Source organism: Hippoglossus stenolepis, chromosome 7 (genome assembly GCF_022539355.2).
Source record: "Hippoglossus stenolepis isolate QCI-W04-F060 chromosome 7, HSTE1.2, whole genome shotgun sequence".
Lineage (NCBI taxonomy): Eukaryota > Metazoa > Chordata > Actinopteri > Pleuronectiformes > Pleuronectidae > Hippoglossus > Hippoglossus stenolepis.
Window position 1 is genome coordinate 21,303,583 of NC_061489.1, and position 19,929 is coordinate 21,323,511.

Sequence of the window (19,929 nt, forward strand, 5' to 3'; positions counted from 1 at the left end):
GTGATTCTAACTGGTGGTTTTTTTTTGCCGCCTATTCTCACTTCCTAACAGTATTTGCAAGTAATGCCAAAATGCTAATAGACACCCGCCCAGTTTTTGTATTATTTAAAATTAAGCCAATATAGTGTAAAAGGGATAAGGTAATCAGAAGAAAAGCAAATTTTGTATTCTTGAATCTTTTTGAATTGCAATTTCTTTGTTTAATTTATTTTGAGTTTGTGATAAAACCGCTACTCTTGTGACATTGAATATTTTCCATAGTGCAGTGTTGGTTGTATTACCCAGTCCTTAAGTTGCACTTTTTGGTTGTTTTTAATTAAAATGCAGCTAATTGAGTGTAAAAGGAATATTTCCTAGCTTTGCTACATGCTGGTCGTTTTGGTTCATCATTAAACTTGTTTTTTTGTGTTGGCATACTGTGAAAATGTACTATCTGTGCCTATCTCAGGTCAAACTGCACCATCTTTTCATGAAATAAATTTGAGAAGCTGAAAATGTTCTCAATTTGGTCGCGTCTGTCATTAAGGGGTGATGGTGGTCCCAACCAACACCAGTTGAGAAACTACTGTTCTGGCATTATATGTAGATGTAATTTTTTGTAGTTCTATTTAAATTTAACTTCTAAATTTTGTTTGTTATCATGAGCAACAATTTACACACACACAGACACATTAAGGAAAATCTTTAAAATCCATATCGGCTGTGATGGTTAGTGAAGCATTGGTTTCTTTTCATCTGTTAATTTCAAGACATTTTGTTTTTTCCACATGCTTCCCAGAGACACGAGGACCCATTGGTTTATTCTACAGCGACTTCACCCAGGAGGAAGGCTGGAAAAAAAAAAAAAAAACAACCGGGAGAGGAATTTGTTCATGGCTTGAACATTGTCAAAAATTGTTATTCATACAAATGTTATATCTGATGTTAATAATAATATTTGATAGTATTAAAATATTTGCATAAAACACATTTGCAAATCAAGCTTTTGGTGACACCCGACAGAACTGTCACTCACACTTCGCTCCGCCCCTTCACTGGTTACCAGTGGCTGCCCGATCTGTTCTGCAAAACAGTAGTACTTACATCGCGTTGCAGAACGGATCGGGGTCCAGTCTACATCCAGGACACGTCAAAACCTCACACCCCAGCCCGCTCCAGGCACTGCCTGCTTCTGCCAATCGGCTTGTTGCTCCCCTCACTGCTAAACACTCAACAAAATCACCACAGTTTGCTGTCCTGCTCCTAAATGGTGGAACGAGCTCCCCATCTACATCAGGACAGAAAGTCCACACATCTTCCACCGCAAACTAAAACACATCTCTTCCACTATACTTGAATAATAAAGAATAAATAAAATAAAACTTCCCCTCTAGCACTTTGTAGTTTGGCTTTCTTGAAGAAAATGTTACTTTCTTGATTCTTGTTGTTCTGGGTTTGTACCTCATGGTTATGACTTATTGTTAATCGCTTTGTTGAAATTGTCAGTAAATGAAATTGTAAGTAACTGTGTATTTTTTAATTTCAGCATTTTAATTTTTCAAGCTTCAAACTGGCTTTTGAAAGATTCAAACTTACACTGTCTCATATGCAAACTAAATCTATGAACAAAATATGTACAGTATGTTTCGTTTATTGTTTCAATCTTAATAGATAAAATGTACTGTAAATAACTAAATCTGTAATAACATTTGACATTAAAACTAAAAATATTTTATCAATAAACTAAAAATCATTTTCATATACGGAACATTTGTAGACTTTAATTTGTCTACAACATCCCACAATATGTTTAGAATGAGGCCAGAAACTCTTCTCTCTGGGTTGCCCTCTCATGGACGTATGTGAGCAGTGACGGTTACAGTTTGAAATGGACGATTCTTTGTACTTGAAGGCAGCACGAAGGAGCTTGATGAAACTGAAACCTCGCTCAGAAGGGAGTTGGTGAAGGAGTCTCTTGTTGCTGCTGTGTGGTGTCGTTTTGTTTTGAAAATCCACCCCATTGGTTTTTACTGATATGACGTATTGACAAAAATACATCTTTGGCCCGGAGGAAACAACAGACATAACAACATCAGCCAACTATGAACTGTTGTTTGTGGATCATCATGGGTGCCTGCACAGGGAGTGAATTCATTTTCTTTGCAAGCCAAACATGGTGCCGCAAGAGGTGAGGACTTTATGAGAAAGCTGTGTCCTGCAACAAGCTTTGAGTATCATCATCACTACCATCTGACACCAGAGAGAAGCAGTTGGCAGCCAGTGGTTAGTGTGATGTGTGCGCTGGTAATCAAGTATGGCCTCTAAAAGCAATGTTATGAACTTTAAAATGGGCCTTGATAGGAAAGAGGCTCCACCCGGCTGAGGTGGGAATATAAAAAAAAAAGAGATTTTACCTTAGTGCAGCCCAGCTTCCTGAGATCAAAACAGAGAGTGAGAGAGGATGGGATGCCTCAGTCTGAAAACCCAGCCACAATAATGCTGACGTTTCCGTGAATGTGGGTTTATGTGCAACTCTTTGTGTTTCAGATGCAGCATGAAGCCAAAAACCAAACTGAAACTAAAGGAGGAGACAAAATACATGTTGATACAATATCAACTGCAGGGCTTTAGTTTTATATGAAATCTCCCAGTTGATACACTTGAGTCTACTCCCTTGTAAATATATCATTGGTTTAACAGTAACCTCAAGATTATTATGCATCAAAAGCAGCACTTGTAGTAATGAGAACAACTTTATGTCAAAGTAATGCTTTGAAACAGTGACAAACCAGAACATGTTGTTTCATAAATATTGTGCTAGTTGTTTGTTTTATTTCTAACATGTAGCATTTAACAAACATGCTTGAATGGGTATTCAGAGGATAAACATAATATCAATAAAGGCTGAGAAGAAAAACAATACAAAATAATTAGTTCTAAAATAAATAAATAAAATGAATAAATAAAGTCAGATATGATAAATACAAAATGATAGATAGTTACAACATGGTCGTCACAGTAGACGTGTCTCATTACAACATATAATATATATATATCATTTTTTATAAGAGACATTTGCCTTTATATTTACACATATATAGCCACATATAGATTTCTTGGTATCAAATTTCTATGAAATGAACTGCTGAACAAAGCTGTTTGTTGAGTCATGAGGTAAAAGATAGTGTTTCTATAGCAAGAAGAGACTGTTTAACTGATTTGCAGCTGAAAGTTTCATCTCTAGAAACCACCAACAAACTCGCTGATGGAAAGATGATTGATACTATTTCCACTGTGGTAGTTCATTTACAAGCCAATCAGATTGCTCAGATTTGTTTCCTCCCACTTAATATTTTTGCTTTCAGATGAATCACTGGATCATGCTTTTCAGAACTCACATGTGGAATAACCAGAAAATATTAAACATATTATATTTCCTGCTGATGCTCGGAGTTGGATGTAAGTTCATGTAGAAAGGTTTGATTTACTCAAATTTCAATTTCATTTTGTAGTAATTTAAAATGTGGCTTGTATACATATATATTTATATATCTGCTCTGTTTACTGTGTTTTCAGGATGCATAGATTGTGCTGAGCTTTGAAACAAAGACTGTTCGTATCGGAGATCATTTTAACCTGACGTGTATCAGGAGGTTTTCGAACCCTTGCTGTGATCAGGTTGTTTCTGGAATGTTTCTGAAGTTTTAGTGAAAACAAATGGCTTTGTGACTTTGATCCTCGTATTACAGCAAGAAAAGAGCTGAACATTTGTTCTATATCACAGAAGCAAAAGCAAAGCGATAGCAGCAGTTTACTATTGTATGAAAAATACACTTACAAAACTTGACATTTTAAAAGGAAATGAGACCTTGAGAGTTCAAGGTACATAGCCCAAAGAAATGATAATAAATCTGTTTGTTGGTTGTTTTTTTATGTTTTAATAGTTTTTCTATGGTATTCACCAGGAACTGGGTGATGGCTTCAGTTCCTACATCTGCTGCTCATCCTGAACACTCTGTGTATCTGCAGTGCTCAGTCCCCTGACACTGTGAACAAGAAATGTCCTGAAGAAAAGTATGAGCTGTTTCAAAGATGGATCACGTAGTTTTAATATACTCCGAGGACGGTGTTGATGAATATGAAGAGAATCCTGAGAAACCCTCAACAGTGAAATGCAGCTTTTGAACAACATCAGCTCCTCTGATGCTGGACTTATTTTCAGAGCACACATGTGGAGCGAGAGCCTCGGGAAACGGATCAAAACTCAACACTGAAGGTAATTGCATCATATTCTTTGTGATTGGGACATGAGTATATAAGGTTATGTCATTTGTGTTGATAATTTAACATTGTAACAGCTCATCACAGCTGATGAAATACTTTTAATTACACTTCTACGATTAGTAATTTTAATGTTTGCCCTTTTTCATTTATGTCAGCAGTTAAAACTTGGAATTTGCAGAAGGACAAGGTCGTTATTTTCCTGTTATTTGCTGCTTTGGCTATTTGCCTGGTTATTATAGCCATTCTCATTTTTTCAATCAGGAATAACAGCAAAAAGTCTGACGGTCAGTCACGGCATTCATGCATTGATTGATTCAGACAGTTTTTGACAAAGGGTGTTTCTCACTAACATTGTGGTATTTTTTTTATTTGCAAACAAATGCAACAGCCACTGGATATCTGGAAGGTCAGCAGGTAAGGTATATACAGTAAAGTAGAGATTTGGGGGGGGTTTTCCCGCTGCTAACATCTGTCATCTCACATCTTTCTGTAATGTTTCTGTATGGTATTCCAGGACTCATTGGTTTATTCTACAGTAAACTGGCCAAAGCCGAGGCAAGGGATCCAAAATAGCAGAAGAAGAGAGCATCACTTGAAGTCAGATTCCCTTGGGTTGAATAATTATCTAAACACTGCATTTGCCAGTTGATGCCTCATGTTGTGTGAAAACACACCTAATTTCACCCTTACGTTAAAAGAGAGTGAATCATGATACAAAGGTAACTAAAGTTTATCGGGCTGTAGGAATCAAATAACTGTAAACATTCAACTAACTAACTAATTAACTTCATGATAGAGTCTTTCATCAAAGTTGTGATTCTGTCTTTTTGTACATGTGTTGTATTGCTTATGATAATTTACAGTATATTTATATGTATTTTTATTCTGTCAACTTCTTCTATGACCACATCTATGAGTAATGCAGTGACAGGAAGTGCAGTGGGTGTGGTAGATGTGTTGTTTCCTTCTTAATAGACGAGTGCATAAAATGACCGTACACAACCATTAAAAATAACAACTCAGAAAGTAATCATGCTACATGACTTTATTTTTCTATATATTATTACTGATTAAACTAAGTTGATATGTTGACACACACACACCGTCATCAATACACATAAATAAAAGATAACAAATCAGTTGTGCTGGTGCTTTACTAACCAAGATTCCAGTGATGTCAGTTCTACTTAGTGAACCTGGGTGACCTTTACATGTACTCCTTCCTCATGTTGAGCTCAGCAGATCAAATTGAGAACGATTTAAATGAGTCAAAGTTACATTGAGGCATTAGAGTTTTGATTCTTAGGAGCCCGTGCACATTATTCTAAGACGACTTCTCTAACAGCAAAGGAGGTTTTGCTGAGACCAACTCTGGTCCCTCCAAGCATCAAACTTTATTGGATTATTCATTACAAAGTTAATTCATAAGCATTTAATATAATATACAAAGCATAGAACATGAATTTTCTCTTTAATGAAAATAAAAGTTCCATAAATTATTCATATTTCATTCGGATTTTGAGAAGTTACTCACAATAAATTTAACAAGGGATAATATTAAGATAAGTGCTCTCTCCAACGTTAACTAAAAAATTCAATTACCATAAACATGACTGCAAAAATCTTTTAATCAATCAATTCATACACACATCATTTGTTATTATACATTATTTAATCCATCATCATCTTCTCAATGAGTTGCATCAAAATTATTGTCTGACAGTGTTTCTGATGCTTGAGTATGTACAGTCCTCTGGTAAATTCCTGTTATTCCATCTTGTAGCTTTTCTCTTGAAAGTTGAAACCAATTGCGGCATAGTTCATTGCTGCTGGCACACCATCCTGCAAACAATATGATCTCAAAGTTATAAGTAAGACCTGTAATACCACAACCAAGTAATTGTTTTACATGTTCAAATATATGATGTCCAGCCTGATACAAAGGATCAAGAGAGAGGGTGAAAACACAGAATATGGCAGCTGTGAACTCAGCCACCTTCGAGCAGATCCAGAGAACTATAGATCCAAATAGGTGCTAAACAGTAGATACTGGTGGTGTCTTGATGGTCAATTGCCAAGAAGAGGTTGAACAGTGGATGTTTAATAAGGAAATGTGGTGAATTGACTTTATTCTTTACTTCTAACAGAATATCTGATCTTGCAGTATATTATTCACTTGTAATGACTACAGCTTAAATATTTTATTGCTTTTAGGCTCTTACAACACTTAGCTAAGATTTAGGAAACTTACTTAATAATCCTTATGTACATAATGAACCTACCTTTGCAATGTTCACAAACAGGCTTTTTCTATTAGAATTAGAGCAACAATCACAATGATGCAGCAGAGCATCAGTGTCCCGAGCGCAATGACCAATGGAAGTTGTTCTTGTCCTGGAATGAGAAAGAATCCCAGAGACATTTCATTACACTGAGTTTACTCTTTCTATCTCTCTCTCGTTCTGCTTCTCCAGAGCTGCAGGGTTGTTATTTTTACTACTGACTGGTGCTGCTATGATTGATAACACTTGATAACACACTATTTTCATTATAACAACCAGTCTGATATTTTTCTCCCCAGTCGGTCGAGGCAGATGGCCGACAACGCAGAGCCTGGTTTTTGGGAACTGTTGGGTTTCTCTAGAATATTTTAAGGTCTTAGGTGTTACCATGTAAAGTGCTTTGAGATAATGTGTGTTGTGATTTGTCACTTTACAAGTAATTAAATTGAATTAGGGCCTGAACAAAACAAATAGTACCACAGGAAATTGAGAGGAAAACGCGCACACACAGGACAGAAATGTCCTGTAGCTGTATGGAGAAGAAGAACCTTCTCTTTTCTATCATCAGCACAGTGCTCAGAAACTAACAGAGCAATTAGGAAATATGGATGGATCTTGATTTCATTAAAACTTTACAACATACTCATCTCCACTTTGGTTCCTTCACCAAACAGGATCTCTCCACATGTGACCACAGCGCAGTAGTAAGTCCCAGCATCTGAGGAGTTGTGTATAGTTTTGGACAGACTGTAGACGCAGCTCTTCTCCTCTTGTTCATCTCTCCTGCTGCTCTGAGTGTAAATGAAGCCGGGATGGGAGCGTCCTGATCCGGCTCTGAACCAGTGCACACTGTGTTCACCTGGACACTGGACCAGGTTTTCTTTGTGCTTGGAGAGAAGTGAACACTGGAGAGTCGTCGAGTTTCCCAGCTGGACTGACGCAGTCTCCGGACTTTGTTTGACATAGATGTGTTTCTGCTGATTTTTATGATCTGTGTGAATCACAAGATGAAAAGGAAAATGAAGGAACTACAATTATGTACGTCGTAGCAAACAAAGACTAAAATGAACTTACTTTACCTTTCACAGCCAAAATTGTGCCATTAATAAAAGTCAGTATATATGGCTCTCCTGCTTGACAGAAGTATGTTGCTTCATCGTCTTTGCTTATATTTCTTATGGTAAGAATATACAGATCACCCACTGTCTTGACTCTGAATCTCGGGCTGTCAAATTGTCCTTGAAGCTTTGTATCCGGAGAAGGTCCTTTAGCAAGTGTTTGGACCATGTATCCAAAATTCAGCTTATACCAGAAAAACAACCAGGCTTCTTGCCCAGAAACTGAACATATCAGATTGATGTTATCACCGAGGTTAGCCACAATCAAAGGGATCTGCTAAGGAACCTCCACAGTCTGATGTAGAGCTAAAGAACAGAGAAACAGTGAGAGTTATACGACAGGACAAAAAGAAACACTTCAAAAACAACAATTAATTATTACAGGCTAATGTGTTTTTGCCATATTTCCACCACATCAGTGGTTAGAAACTACACTTACATACTTACATAATGTGGTTAGGAGAATCAAAGCAGACAGTCCTTCGATCATTGTTGTATATTGGCCTGTGTTTGCGTAACTGACGTCATCCCATATATGTTTCAACAACTTAAACATGACTCTAACACTGAATTATAGAAATGATTATATATACTATAATATACAAACATACATCAATACTGTGAAAACTGCATATTTAAAGTGTATGATTTTGTCATGATTCATTTGTGTTTCAAAGCACATGGTCATGATTTGAATTAATTTTAGAAATAACTTTATCATAAACTGTAGATAGACAGTTGTAGCTTTTATTCATTTTCTATTATCAACAATTATAAAATGTAACTGTTGATGCATAACAATGATTTATAAATATGTATTTGTGCAAAATTAAGTTCAACACATTTACAGTGTCATGTTAATTTCACTTTACAATAATGTTTAAACAATAGTCTCCAGGGTTCACACATTTCGAGCTGCTTAGGTTAAGTGCTACTTTAGTATATTTTTGAGATACAGTACTTGTATCAGCCTTATTTCATGTTATTTGATAACCCCATTTTTTTCATAGACCTGGTTGTAATCCAATGAATTCTTTTATGTTATTTAGAGAAGTTTCATATCACTGCACAGTTTACAGGAGCGTGGCAGAGATTAGTCATTTTTCTCCTCCCGTTGTTTTAACTGTTGATGGATCCTGTTTCACAGACTGAAAACCTTCTGAATTAGCAGAGAGGGATTTAGCAACACGTCATTGGATAAATATATTGGACTGGTGCTGCTATGATTGATAACACATGATAACACACTATTTTCATTATAACAACCACTCTGATATTTTTCTCCCCAGTCAGTCGAAGCAGATGGTCGACAACACAGAGCCTGGTTCTGCTACTTTTGGCCCCAATAATAGTTAGTTTTTTATACAAATAATTAAATTGAATTAGGGCCTCAACAAAACAAATAGTACCACAGGAAATTGAGAGGAAAACGCGCACACACACACACACACACACACACAAGGTAATAATAAACAGAGAAGTTAGTTGAAGCAAAGGGAAGCCAAACCCCACCCAAAATAAGATTGATTCCATTATAATCCTCATTGAGCCTGTAAACTGTGTAAACTAATCCAATAGTTCCCAACATTGAGCAGTCAAAGCAAGTGTATGAATCATCAAGGAAATGTCCTGTAGCTGTATGGAGAAGAAGAACCTTCTCTTTTCTATCATCAGCACAGTGCTCAGAAACTAACAGAGCAATTAGGAAATATGGATGGATCTTGATTTCATTAAAACTTTACAACATACTCATCTCCACTTTGGTTCCTTCACCAAACAGGATCTCTCCACATGTGACCACAGCGCAGTAGTAAGTCCCAGCATCTGAGGAGTTGTGTATAGTTTTGGACAGACTGTAGACGCAGCTCTTCTCCTCTTGTTCATCTCTCCTGCTGCTCTGAGTGTAAATGAAGCCGGGATGGGAGCGTCCTGATCCGGCTCTGAACCAGTGCACACTGTGTTCACCTGGACACTGGACCAGGTTTTCTTTGTGCTTGAAGAGAAGTGAACACTCGAGAGTCGTCGAGTTTCCCGGCTGGACTGACGCAGTCTCCGGACTTTGTTTGACATAGATGTGTTTCTGCTGATTTTTATGATCTGTGTGAATCACAAGATGAAAAGGAAAATGAAGGAACTACAATTGAGTACATCATAGCAAACACAGACTAAAATGAACTTACTTTACCTTTCACAGCCAAAATTGTGCCATTAATAAAAGTCAGTATATATGGCTCTCCTGCTTGACAGAAGTATGTTGCTTCATCGTCTTTGCTTATATTTCTTATGGTAAGAATATACAGATCACCCACTGTCTTGACTCTGAATCTCGGGCTGTCAAATTGTCCTTGAAGCTTTGTATCCGGAGAAGGTCCTTTAGCAAGTGTTTGGACCATGTATCCAAAATTCAGCTTATACCAGAAAAACAACCAGGCTTCTTGCCCAGAAACTGAACATATCAGATTGATGTTATCACCGAGGTTAGCCACAATCAAAGGGATCTGCTGAGGAACCTCCACAGTCTGATGTAGAGCTAAAGAACAGAGAAACAGTGAGAGTTATACGACAGGACAAAAAGAAACACTTCAAAAACAACAATTAATTATTACAGGCTAATGTGTTTTTGCCATATTTCCACCACATCAGTGGTTAGAAACTACACTTACATACTTACATAATGTGGTTAGGAGAATCAAAGCAGACAGTCCTTCGATCATTGTTGTATATTGGCCTGTGTTTGCGTAACTGATGTCGTCCCACTCAAATGGATCATTGAGTCACAGTGGAAATCATAGTGATTGGCTGATATAGTAAATACACTTCCTGTAAAATTTAGGTTCTTCTTTTCCACTGAGAGATCAGCCAATGACACTTTCTCTCTCTCTAATTGTGTGTGTGTGTGTGTGTGTGTTTGTGTGTGTGTGTGTGTGTGTATATATTCTTTTTTCCCCCCAACAACTTAAACACGACTACATACTGTGTAGTACTGGTATTTATTTTAGTACAAGGGACTTCTTTCATACAAGGCAATAATCATATTTGTGGCCATATTAAAAGCCGATATGTAAAAACATTGTGCTGCAGTAGCAGCTCCTCTGCAGAACATGATGTGGAACTGAGAAGCTACATATTGTGCATTGAATAGAAAATGTTGCACAACTGCCTCTCTTCGTATATTTTTAGTTCTTGTACATTCAGCCTTTACCTCTCTGAGGTGTGAAGTGTCGATGGACAATTTAAAAACCAGACAACCACAAGTTCTCAGATTACGCTGTTTCAAATCTACACACCTCACTGTTGTCATGAACAACACTTGGTGATACATTCAAGAGCTTTGGACTTTGTGCTGTATGTTTCTCAACCCATCGTAGCCTGAAATACAGTTTTTCAAAATAGTTTCAAAAACATTTGTGGAAATCATAATTACAATTAATTTCCTATCAAATAGTATCATGTAGAGCAACACATTTCCATGTCCTGAATACAGAGTGGGCCTTTGCCACAGTAGTTTTTTAATTCATGTCAAAAGGAGCCCCGACCAAGTATTGAGTGCATATATATATGAACATACTTTTCAGTAGGCTGACATTTCTGTATTAAAAATGCTTTGTTTTATTGGTCTTATGTAATATTCTAATTTTCTGAGACACTGAATGTTGGGTTTTCATTAGCTGTAAGCCATAATCATCAAAATTAAAAGAAATAAACGCTTGAAATATTTCACTCTGTGTTTAATGAATCTATATAATATATGAGTTTCACTTTTTGAATTTAATTATTGAAATAAACGAACTTTTCCATGATATTCTAATTTATTGAGATGCACCTGTACTGGTGTGTGTGAGACCAAGTATTAACTATCTCTCAAAGGGCCTCTCATAGGGAAATGATGATGGTCTACACAAGTGACTCTCTCTCTCTCTCTCTCTCTCTCTCTCTCTCTCTCTCTCTCGCTCTCTCTGCCTCTCTCTCTCTCTCTCTCTCTCTCTCTCTTGCTTGTGTGTCTGTCTGTTTAGACACATCTGACAAATGTGTAAGTACATAATTTAAAATGTAATTATGTGGGGGGAAAAAATCGGGGAAATTTACGGTCCAGCAGAACAGCAGGAAAATCAAAAGTATGGGATCCATATTTGTTCATTTATATCATATATATGTTTTCTGGCCCATATAATAGAACAGACATTATTCACCCACTCGTTCCTGACAGAGAACCACGTAGTTAACTTCTCCCTAATTCTGAAAAAAATTTAAACCATAATTTACTACTTAACATCTCTATCTCTTATTGATCTGTGTTCATTAAATATAATTCCCTGTTAATTTAAGCATAATAGCACAGGCCTTTGTCAGATGGTGTATAACGCTGTTTTTTTCTACTTGGGATAGCTCTCTCTTTTTTCACCATACGTGTGTTTGCATCCCTGAACTTAATTTCTCCTACAAGTTATTAATAAATCAATGAAATCAGTTCACCTCAAATGAGTCTGCATAGAGGGTCAGATTGTTTTGAACTGAACACCCTCATTTTTTAAATACCTGTGGCTACTTCGCTACCTAACAAGTTGCAACATGTAAACGTGAAACTAGTTAGTTGCTGAAAGCTGCATTTTCCTCTCTGCTGTTCTAGATAACCTGAGGAGGCCTGAATACATCTCTCAAAAATGGTTGATGTTTGCACCCCCACATAAACACTATGAAGATTTTTGGTAATCATGTTAGCTTGAGTGTAGCGTGGCGGTCTGTGGGTTTGAGGAACAGAGGTTTGAGAGCAACGGTGAGAGGAGATCTGACACAGAGAATCAAGAGATGTGGAGAGTTCACAGATAAACATATGAGAGAGACAGAGTACAGTTTGCAAGCGTTGTGTATTTGATCAGCATCATCAGTAATTTTTCTCTGATAATCGTCTATTTTACATGTCATTTCATTCAAAGCAAATCTTAACATGCTTCTGAAATGTTGTTTGTTAATTATTCCCAGATTAATCAGGTTTATGGACCCAATATCACAACAAACATTCAGATGGGAAATTATTAAAATGAGCCGTGGACCACAGCAATTATTTCAATGCAGTAGTTAAACCTCACTAGTCACATCTGTGTGTTTTCACCTGTGTGAGAATGATCTGTTTTTTCAAATTTTGTTTCACCGCACAACTTTGTCTAATGCAGATGGACACACTCACACAAACAGAGAGGGGGGAGGAGTTTCGGTGGTTTTGACTGACATGCTTTGTATTTTTCCACAACTGCAGACAGCTGTATGGCAAACAATGAATACAAAATGAGCATTTTGTATTTTGGATACAATTTACATGTTATGTACATATGCATTTAAAACATGTGCAGCTTTTCATAAAATGCCAGAGGACAGATACTCCAACACAGAAACTCCTCCATCGGTCTTTGTTAAGGTACATGTCTGCAACGACAACAAGTCAAACCACAGGCTGCAGCTCCACTGAGAGAAGGCTGGGCCGTCTCTCTGCCCTGAGACCAACCACTGAAGCTGTTGACTCACCACACACCAACTATGGGCTTCAAACTGATATGTAGTGAGGGAAGAGCTACACGCAACTTCAGCAGGCTGATTTTAGTTGAACAAGCTGAAAGTGTTTGTGTGTGTGTTAAAATATATTTTCTGCATTTGCATTTTCATTTATTTCCCCTCATTGTGGAGATCCTATCCTCATCTGTGCATTTGAATGAGAAGTGACATTCAGAGAGTTACAAGTTATTGATAAAGCTTTAAAATTAAGCCCGAAAATTAGCAAGACATTGATCATCAACTACTCCTGTAAGTTGATGTGATATTAACAAGCATAACAATAAAACACTGGTATTCCACTGGACGTTTTAATAACAGATATAAAAGCAGTACGAGCTCAGCTTCTTGAAACTGAGCGTGAAAAAAGCCCCTTCGTATTCACACCTTTATTCGAAACACTCACCACAGCAATGCTTAAGTTTCCATGAACCATTTGGTCTTTGGTGGTGACTGTGCACGTGTGTTTCTGTGTCTGTTTGTGTCTCATGCATCGTTTTTTGCTGTAGTTTTAACCCCATAACTTGAAAATGTATAATTATTACTTAGACATGTTTTACAGGTAGTTCCAGTTGTACCATGAACCTCCACTCTTTGGTCTTTTTTGATGTTGTACAGTTTGTTGTGTTTTGTAAACTCAATGTGAATGTGTTTCTGAGATACTGTGTCTGTGGTGCTCTGCTTCCTGCTCACAGCAGCCTGTAGAGAATACAGACGATGGACGGTGTGACCACAACCACCTCCCAGCTCAACATGCTGTGCTTGATCTGCTGTGTGGGAGGGTCGTCACTGGCTCGTGCAGCATTTCACTGTGTCAAAGAGCTGCACACATCTTTTTGTCTTTAATTAATTAAATATAAACCGTTTGTCAGATTGTATTTTTTGATTTGAGGATGCAGAATCTTACACTGTAGTTATATATTGTTAAGTGCTGTCAGAATTGATTCGGGCTTCAAAGCTTTGGCATTGAAATGCTTCAGGTTATTGTATTCTATATCCCTTTACTTCTTAATATCCTATTAAATCAAAAACATTATTCCTACAGTTATTCAAAGTTACCTGCACTACATCCTGCTAAACCTGTGGAGTTGACCAGATGTTTGTAATCGTTGGAAAATGAAAGTAATTACTCTAAACTCAAAACTGGTTCATCACTTGTGCAGAAACATAACAATAAAACAGTGTTATTCCACAGGACTTCAATATGCATTTAAAATGACGTTCAGAGAAAATGGGACGAAATGGTGACGACTTTAAAGCAAAGCATCAAAGTCTTTATAAGGAAGTTGAAAAGTATGAACCGAATTAACCGACAGGAGCAAGATTAAGTTTGTTAGAGGTTATAAATGTCAGTTTCGATACATGTTCTGTTAGTTGCCCAGCCTATTTTACAATGTACGACTGTGGGAAAATATTCTTGGGTACGTCCCTTCATCACAACCGCTCTGTACATTGACCTCTTTCTTGGGCCATATCCCCCCCCCACCAACTTTTAATAAAATAGGTCGAGTAGTTTTATGGTGATCCTGTTGACAAACAGCAAAGAAAACACAACATCCTTGACCAAGGTCGTCTTTTTTACTGTTTCTGGAAACCAGTCTTGAATTCTGTTTAAATATAAGAGTTCAATAGTGAATAAAATGACATAGCAAACACAAATATATGCTGCATTTGGTCATAATGTGTTGTTAATGATGTTGAGGGAAGTTCTCTTACACTTGACCACATGTAATGTGTGGGAGGTTATTATAACGTTTACTTTACATCATGTTGTCATTTTTAGAAAAATGAAACTTGAGGTTGCTGTTGGTTGTTTCATGTGTTTCGGATGGAAAGATAACAGATTTTATTTCCTCTGTGAAAATGAGAGGCCAATCATGTTGCTCTCTCGTTGTTCCCACCCACTTGATATGATAACATGAAGGAAATCTTCCTGCAGTATATAAGCATCTAAATCAACGACTGTCTGAAGAGGATTCATTAAAATGCTGATCTTATTCCAACTACTGCTGCTGCTCGGAGCGACGCGTAAGTCAATCTCTGGATTTTATTTGGAATATACGGGATGTTTTAATTGTTGTTCTTGCGTCAATTCAGCACAACACATTTATTAGTCTGTCATCATCATTAATCGTTGCTCAATTTCATTTTATTTTTAGGAAGCGCATTTGATCAGATCTTTGAGACAAAGACTGCTGATGTCGGAGATGAAGTGAAGTTGACGTGCAGCCGCCAGAAGTCGATTTTCACATTCCCAAAACTTTTTTGGATCAGGCTTGTTTCTGGAAACTTGCCTGAATTCTTGGGAGGAACACATTCCCATGATTACCCTGTTGTTAAGAAGACTCCTCACTTTACAGTCAAACAAGAGCCTGGAAGCTTTGTTCTGTACATTAATAAAGCAGAGACGAGTGATGCTGGAGTTTACTACTGCATAGAACAAGAAACACTTGACATGAAATTATTGATTGGAACATTTCTGAAAATTAAAGGTAAATAAAGAAACACAAACATTTCACAACTTTTAAAAATACAATTACTTTGCAAACACCAAACACAACTTATAAGCAATTTAATCTTGTCTCTATATTGTCTTTATAAAGAGAATAAATATCTTCTCAATTTACATCAATGCATATAAGTAAATGTATTGAACGTTCATTTTTGTGTTTGTGTTTCCCAGGACCAGAACCTGATATAACTGCCGTCATTCAAGTCCCTCCATCTGATACGGTCAGTTCAGGAGACTCTGTGACTCTGCAGTGTTCCGTCCTGTCCGACTCTGACAACCACACATGTCCAACATATGACAAGCTGTACTGGTTCAGAGCTGATGAATCTCATCCCAGTTTAGTTTATGTTCATGGCAGTAGTGGTGATGAATGCGACGGGAGCCTTGAAGCTCACTCACCCCACAGATGTGTCTTCAATTTCTGTAAGAGTTTTAGTTCCTCTGATTTTGGGACTTATTACTGCGCTGTGGTCACATGTGGAGAGATTTTATTTGGACAAGGAATAAAACTGGAAAATGAAGGTAACTGTTTTTATTGTTAAAATATCACATTCGTGTGTTTAATTTAGAATCAATAGAATAAATTACTATCATGTATCACAAATTTGTCACATTTGTTCCTTTTGAATTTAAACATTATTTCAAATCCTAATTAACTTGGATTATTTAATTCTTGTGTTTCAGCACTCAACATCTGGACTGTACAGAAGGCCAATACAGTTCTGTGTCTGTTAAGTGCTGCATTGGCTATAAGTCTGATTGTTATCGTCGTCCTGATCCAGGAGAAAATGTGTGATTGTTGCAAAGGTGATCAAATATTCTCATATTTTACATAATTAAAAGTATTTAGCAAAAGATAAATACACTGAATTGACATTACTCCTTTATGTAAATTGACCTGCAGCATCTTTGATCTTTTATCACACAGCTGGAGTTTCTTTACAAACAGAGGCTGCAGCAGTCGGTGGTAATCCGCCAAGTCAGCAGGTAAGGTACATGATGAAAAGACAGAAACAATTAATAATAGAACCCAACCTATTTATTGATTCATATATGATCCTGTCACCGACACATCGGTATCTGCATTTGTTGCGGGACAGTCTGTCTGTGTCAGTCCGACATGGTTCAAATTATCAAATGATCAAAATGATCTGGTGCAGATTTTGACCTGCAGTTTGACCTCGTTGTCGACCACTGCTGTCGTTTATCTGAGGACGCAGAAGAAGACGTGTTCAACTTGGTCAACATACTGAAGGCTCACTGCCATTAAATCTTTTTATTTTTGAACATATCGCATGTCCCAATTGCACAAATCTCAGCACTGCACTTCTGTGGGCATTTTACAAAACACATGCCGAATGTGAAGTTGATTAGATTGACGGTTTGCGAGATATATGTTCTACATCAGTGATTCTTAACTGGTGGGTTTTTTTTGCCGTCTATTCTCACTCCTTAACAGTATTTGGCGTTAATGCCAAAATGCTAATAGACACCCGCCCAGTTTTTTTGTATTATTTAAAATTAAGCTAATATAGTGTAAAAGGGATAAGGTAATCAGAAGAAAAGTAAATTTTGTATTCTTGAATCTTTTTGAATTGCACTCTTTGTTTAATTTATTTTGAGTTTGTGGATAAAAACTGCTACTCAGGACATTGAATATTTTCCATAGTGCAGTGTTGGTTGTATTACCTTGTGTCCTTAAGTTGCACTTTTTGGTTTTTAATTAAAATGCAGCTAATTGAGTGTAAAAGGGAATATTTCCCTCTCTAGCTTTGCCACATGCTGGTCGTTTTGGTTCATCATTAAACTTGTTTTTTTGTGTTGGCATACTGTGAAATTCTGTACTATCTCAGGTCAAACTGCACCATCTTTTCATGAAATAAATTTGAGAAGCTGAAAATGTTCCTCAATTTGGGTCGCGGCCTGTCATTAAGGGGTGATGGTGGGTCCCGAAGCCAGACCAGTTGAGAACCACTGTTCTACATTATATGTAGATGTAATTTTTTGTAGTTCTATTTAAATTTAACTTCTAAATTTTGTTTGTTATCGTTGTTACCAATTTACACACACACAGACACATTAAGGAAAATCTTTTAAAATCCATATCGGTCAGGATGGTTAGTAAAGCATTGGTTTCTTTTCATCTGTTAATTTCAAGACATTTTGTTTTTTCCACATGCTTCCCCAGAGACACGAGGACTCATTGGTTTATTCTACAGCGACCTTCACCAGGAGGAAGGCTGGAAAAACAACCGGGAGAGGAATTTCATTCATGGCTTGAACATTGTCAAAAAATTGTCATTCACATAAATGTTACATCTGATGTTAATAACAATATTTGGATAGTATTAAAAATATTTGTATAAAAACACATTTGCAACTGCTTTTGGTGACACCCGACAGAACTGTCACTCACACTTCTCTGCTGCTCCGCTCCCTTCACTGGTTACCAGTGGCTGCCCGCATCTGTTTCAAAACAGTAGTACTTGCGCACCGTGCTGTGAACGGATCGGGTCCAGTCTACATCCAGGACACGGTCAAACCTCACACCCCAGCCCGTCCACTCCGCTCTGCTTCTGCCAATCGGCTTGTTGCTCCCTCACTGCTAAACACTCAACAAAATCACCACAGTTTGCTGTCCTGGCTCCTAAATGGTGGAACGAGCTCCCCATCGACATCAGGACAGAAAGTCCACACATCTTCCACCGCAAACTAAAACACATCTCTTCCGACTATACCTTGAATAATAAAGAATAAATAAAAATAAAACTTCCCTCTAGCACTTTGTAGTTTGGCTTTCTTGAAGAAAATGTTACTTTCTTGATTCTTGTTGTTCTGGGTTTGTACCCTCATGGTTGATGCACTTATTGTTAATCGCTTTGGATAAAATCGTCAGTAAATGAAATGTAAAGTAACTGTGTATTTTTAATTTCTCAGCATTTTTAATTTTTCAAGCTCAAACTGGCTTTTTGAAAGATTCAAACTTTCACACTGTCTCATATGCAAATTAAATCTATGAATAAAATATGTACAGTATGTTTCTGTTTATTGTTTCAATCTTAATAGATAAAATGTACTGTAAAATAACTAAATCTGTAATAACATTTGACATTAAAACTAAAAATATTTTATCAATAAACTAAAAATCATTTTCATATAATGTGAAATTATTTTGTAGACTTTAATTTGTCTACAACATCCCACAATATGTTTAGAATGAGGCCAGAAACTCTTCTCTCTGGGTTGCCCTCTCATGGACGTATGTGAGCAGTGACGGTTACAGTTTGAAATGGACGCATCTCTTTTTGTACTTGAAGGCAGCACGAAGGAGCCTGATGAAACTGAAACCTCGTTCAGAAGGAGAGTTGGTGAAGGAGTCTCTTGTTGCTGCTGTGTGGTGTCGCTTTGTTTTGAAAATCCACCTCATTGGCTTTTACTGATATGACGTATTGACAAAAAATACATCTTTGGCCTCGGAGGAAACAACAGACATATCAAATATCAGCCAACTATGAACTGTTGTTTGTGGGATCACTGCGGTGCTCAGTACAGGGGAGGAATTCATTTTCTTTGCAAGCCAAACATGGTGCTGCAAGAGGTAGGAGACTTTGTAAGAGAAAGCTGTGTCCTGCAACAGAAACTTTGAGTATCATCATCACTACCATCTGACACCAGAGAGAAGCAGTTGCAGCCAGTGGTTAGTGTGATGTGTGCGCTGTAATCAAGTATGGCCCTAAAAGCATGTTATGAACTTTAAAATGGGCCTTGATAGGAAAGAGGCTCCACCCGGCTGAGGTGGAATATAAAAAAAAGAGATTTTTTTAAACGTAGTGCAGCCCAGCTTCCTGAGATCAAAACAGAGAGTGAGAGAGGATGTGATGCCCCTTAGTCTGAAAACCCAGCCACAATAATGCTGACGTTTCCGTGAATGTGGGTTTATGTGCAACTCTTTGTGTTTCAGATGCAGCATGAAGCCAAAAACCAAACTGAAACTAAAGGAGGAGACAAAATACATGTTGATACAATATCAACTGCAGGGCTTTAGTTTTATATGAAATCTCCCAGTTGATACACTTGAGTCTACCCTTGTAAATATATCATTGGTTTAACAGTAACCTCAAGATTATTATGCATCAAAAGCAGCACTTGTAGTATTGAGAACAACTTTAGTGTCAAAGTAATGCTTTTGAAACAGTGACAAACCAGAACA

At 37.2% G+C, this 19,929-nt stretch overlaps 3 protein-coding genes across 3 annotated transcripts in view; 2 read left to right on the forward strand and 1 right to left on the reverse strand.

Moving 5' to 3' along the window:
- The first annotated feature begins 3,360 nt into the window (after window positions 1-3,360).
- Window positions 3,361-19,929, forward strand: part of LOC118112718 — a 35,777-nt gene continuing 19,208 nt past the window's right edge. Inside the window, exon 1 of the mRNA XM_047340602.1 lies at window positions 3,361-3,438. The gene's annotated coding sequence lies outside the window, so the exon portion shown is untranslated. The remainder of the gene's footprint in view (window positions 3,439-19,929) is intronic.
- LOC124852090 lies at window positions 7,399-10,462 on the reverse strand. Its single transcript, XM_047340605.1, has 5 exons — window positions 10,335-10,462; window positions 9,849-10,193; window positions 9,413-9,760; window positions 7,749-7,969; window positions 7,399-7,536 (listed from the first exon to the last, which is right to left on the reverse strand). Exons 1-4 carry the CDS (start codon window positions 10,375-10,377, stop codon window positions 7,941-7,943), a joined length of 765 nt encoding a protein of 254 aa, XP_047196561.1. The 5' UTR covers window positions 10,378-10,462; the 3' UTR covers window positions 7,399-7,536; window positions 7,749-7,940.
- Window positions 15,165-18,332, forward strand: LOC118112471 (signal-regulatory protein beta-2-like). The gene is made up of 6 exons (XM_035161807.2): window positions 15,165-15,235; window positions 15,367-15,699; window positions 15,891-16,241; window positions 16,404-16,526; window positions 16,648-16,706; window positions 17,908-18,332. Exons 1-6 carry the CDS (start codon window positions 15,193-15,195, stop codon window positions 17,998-18,000), a joined length of 1,002 nt encoding a protein of 333 aa, XP_035017698.2. The 5' UTR covers window positions 15,165-15,192; the 3' UTR covers window positions 18,001-18,332.

Excerpts from the sequence above, each read along its gene's own strand:
- LOC118112471 (XM_035161807.2), top strand. The coding sequence starts at position 15,193 with ATGCTGATCTTATTCCAACTACTGCTGCTGCTCGGAGCGACGC. Across the intron at positions 15,236-15,366 it reads GCTGCTGCTCGGAGCGACGC|GAAGCGCATTTGATCAGATC; the intron begins GTAAGTCAATCT and ends TTTTATTTTTAG. Across the intron at positions 16,527-16,647 it reads AATGTGTGATTGTTGCAAAG|CTGGAGTTTCTTTACAAACA; the intron begins GTGATCAAATAT and ends TTTATCACACAG.
- LOC124852090 (XM_047340605.1), bottom strand. The coding sequence starts at position 10,377 with ATGATCGAAGGACTGTCTGCTTTGATTCTCCTAACCACATTAT. Across the intron at positions 10,194-10,334 it reads GATTCTCCTAACCACATTAT|CTCTACATCAGACTGTGGAG; the intron begins GTAAGTATGTAA and ends TCTGTTCTTTAG. Across the intron at positions 7,970-9,412 it reads AGGAACCAAAGTGGAGATGA|CTCTACATCAGACTGTGGAG; the intron begins GTATGTTGTAAA and ends TCTGTTCTTTAG.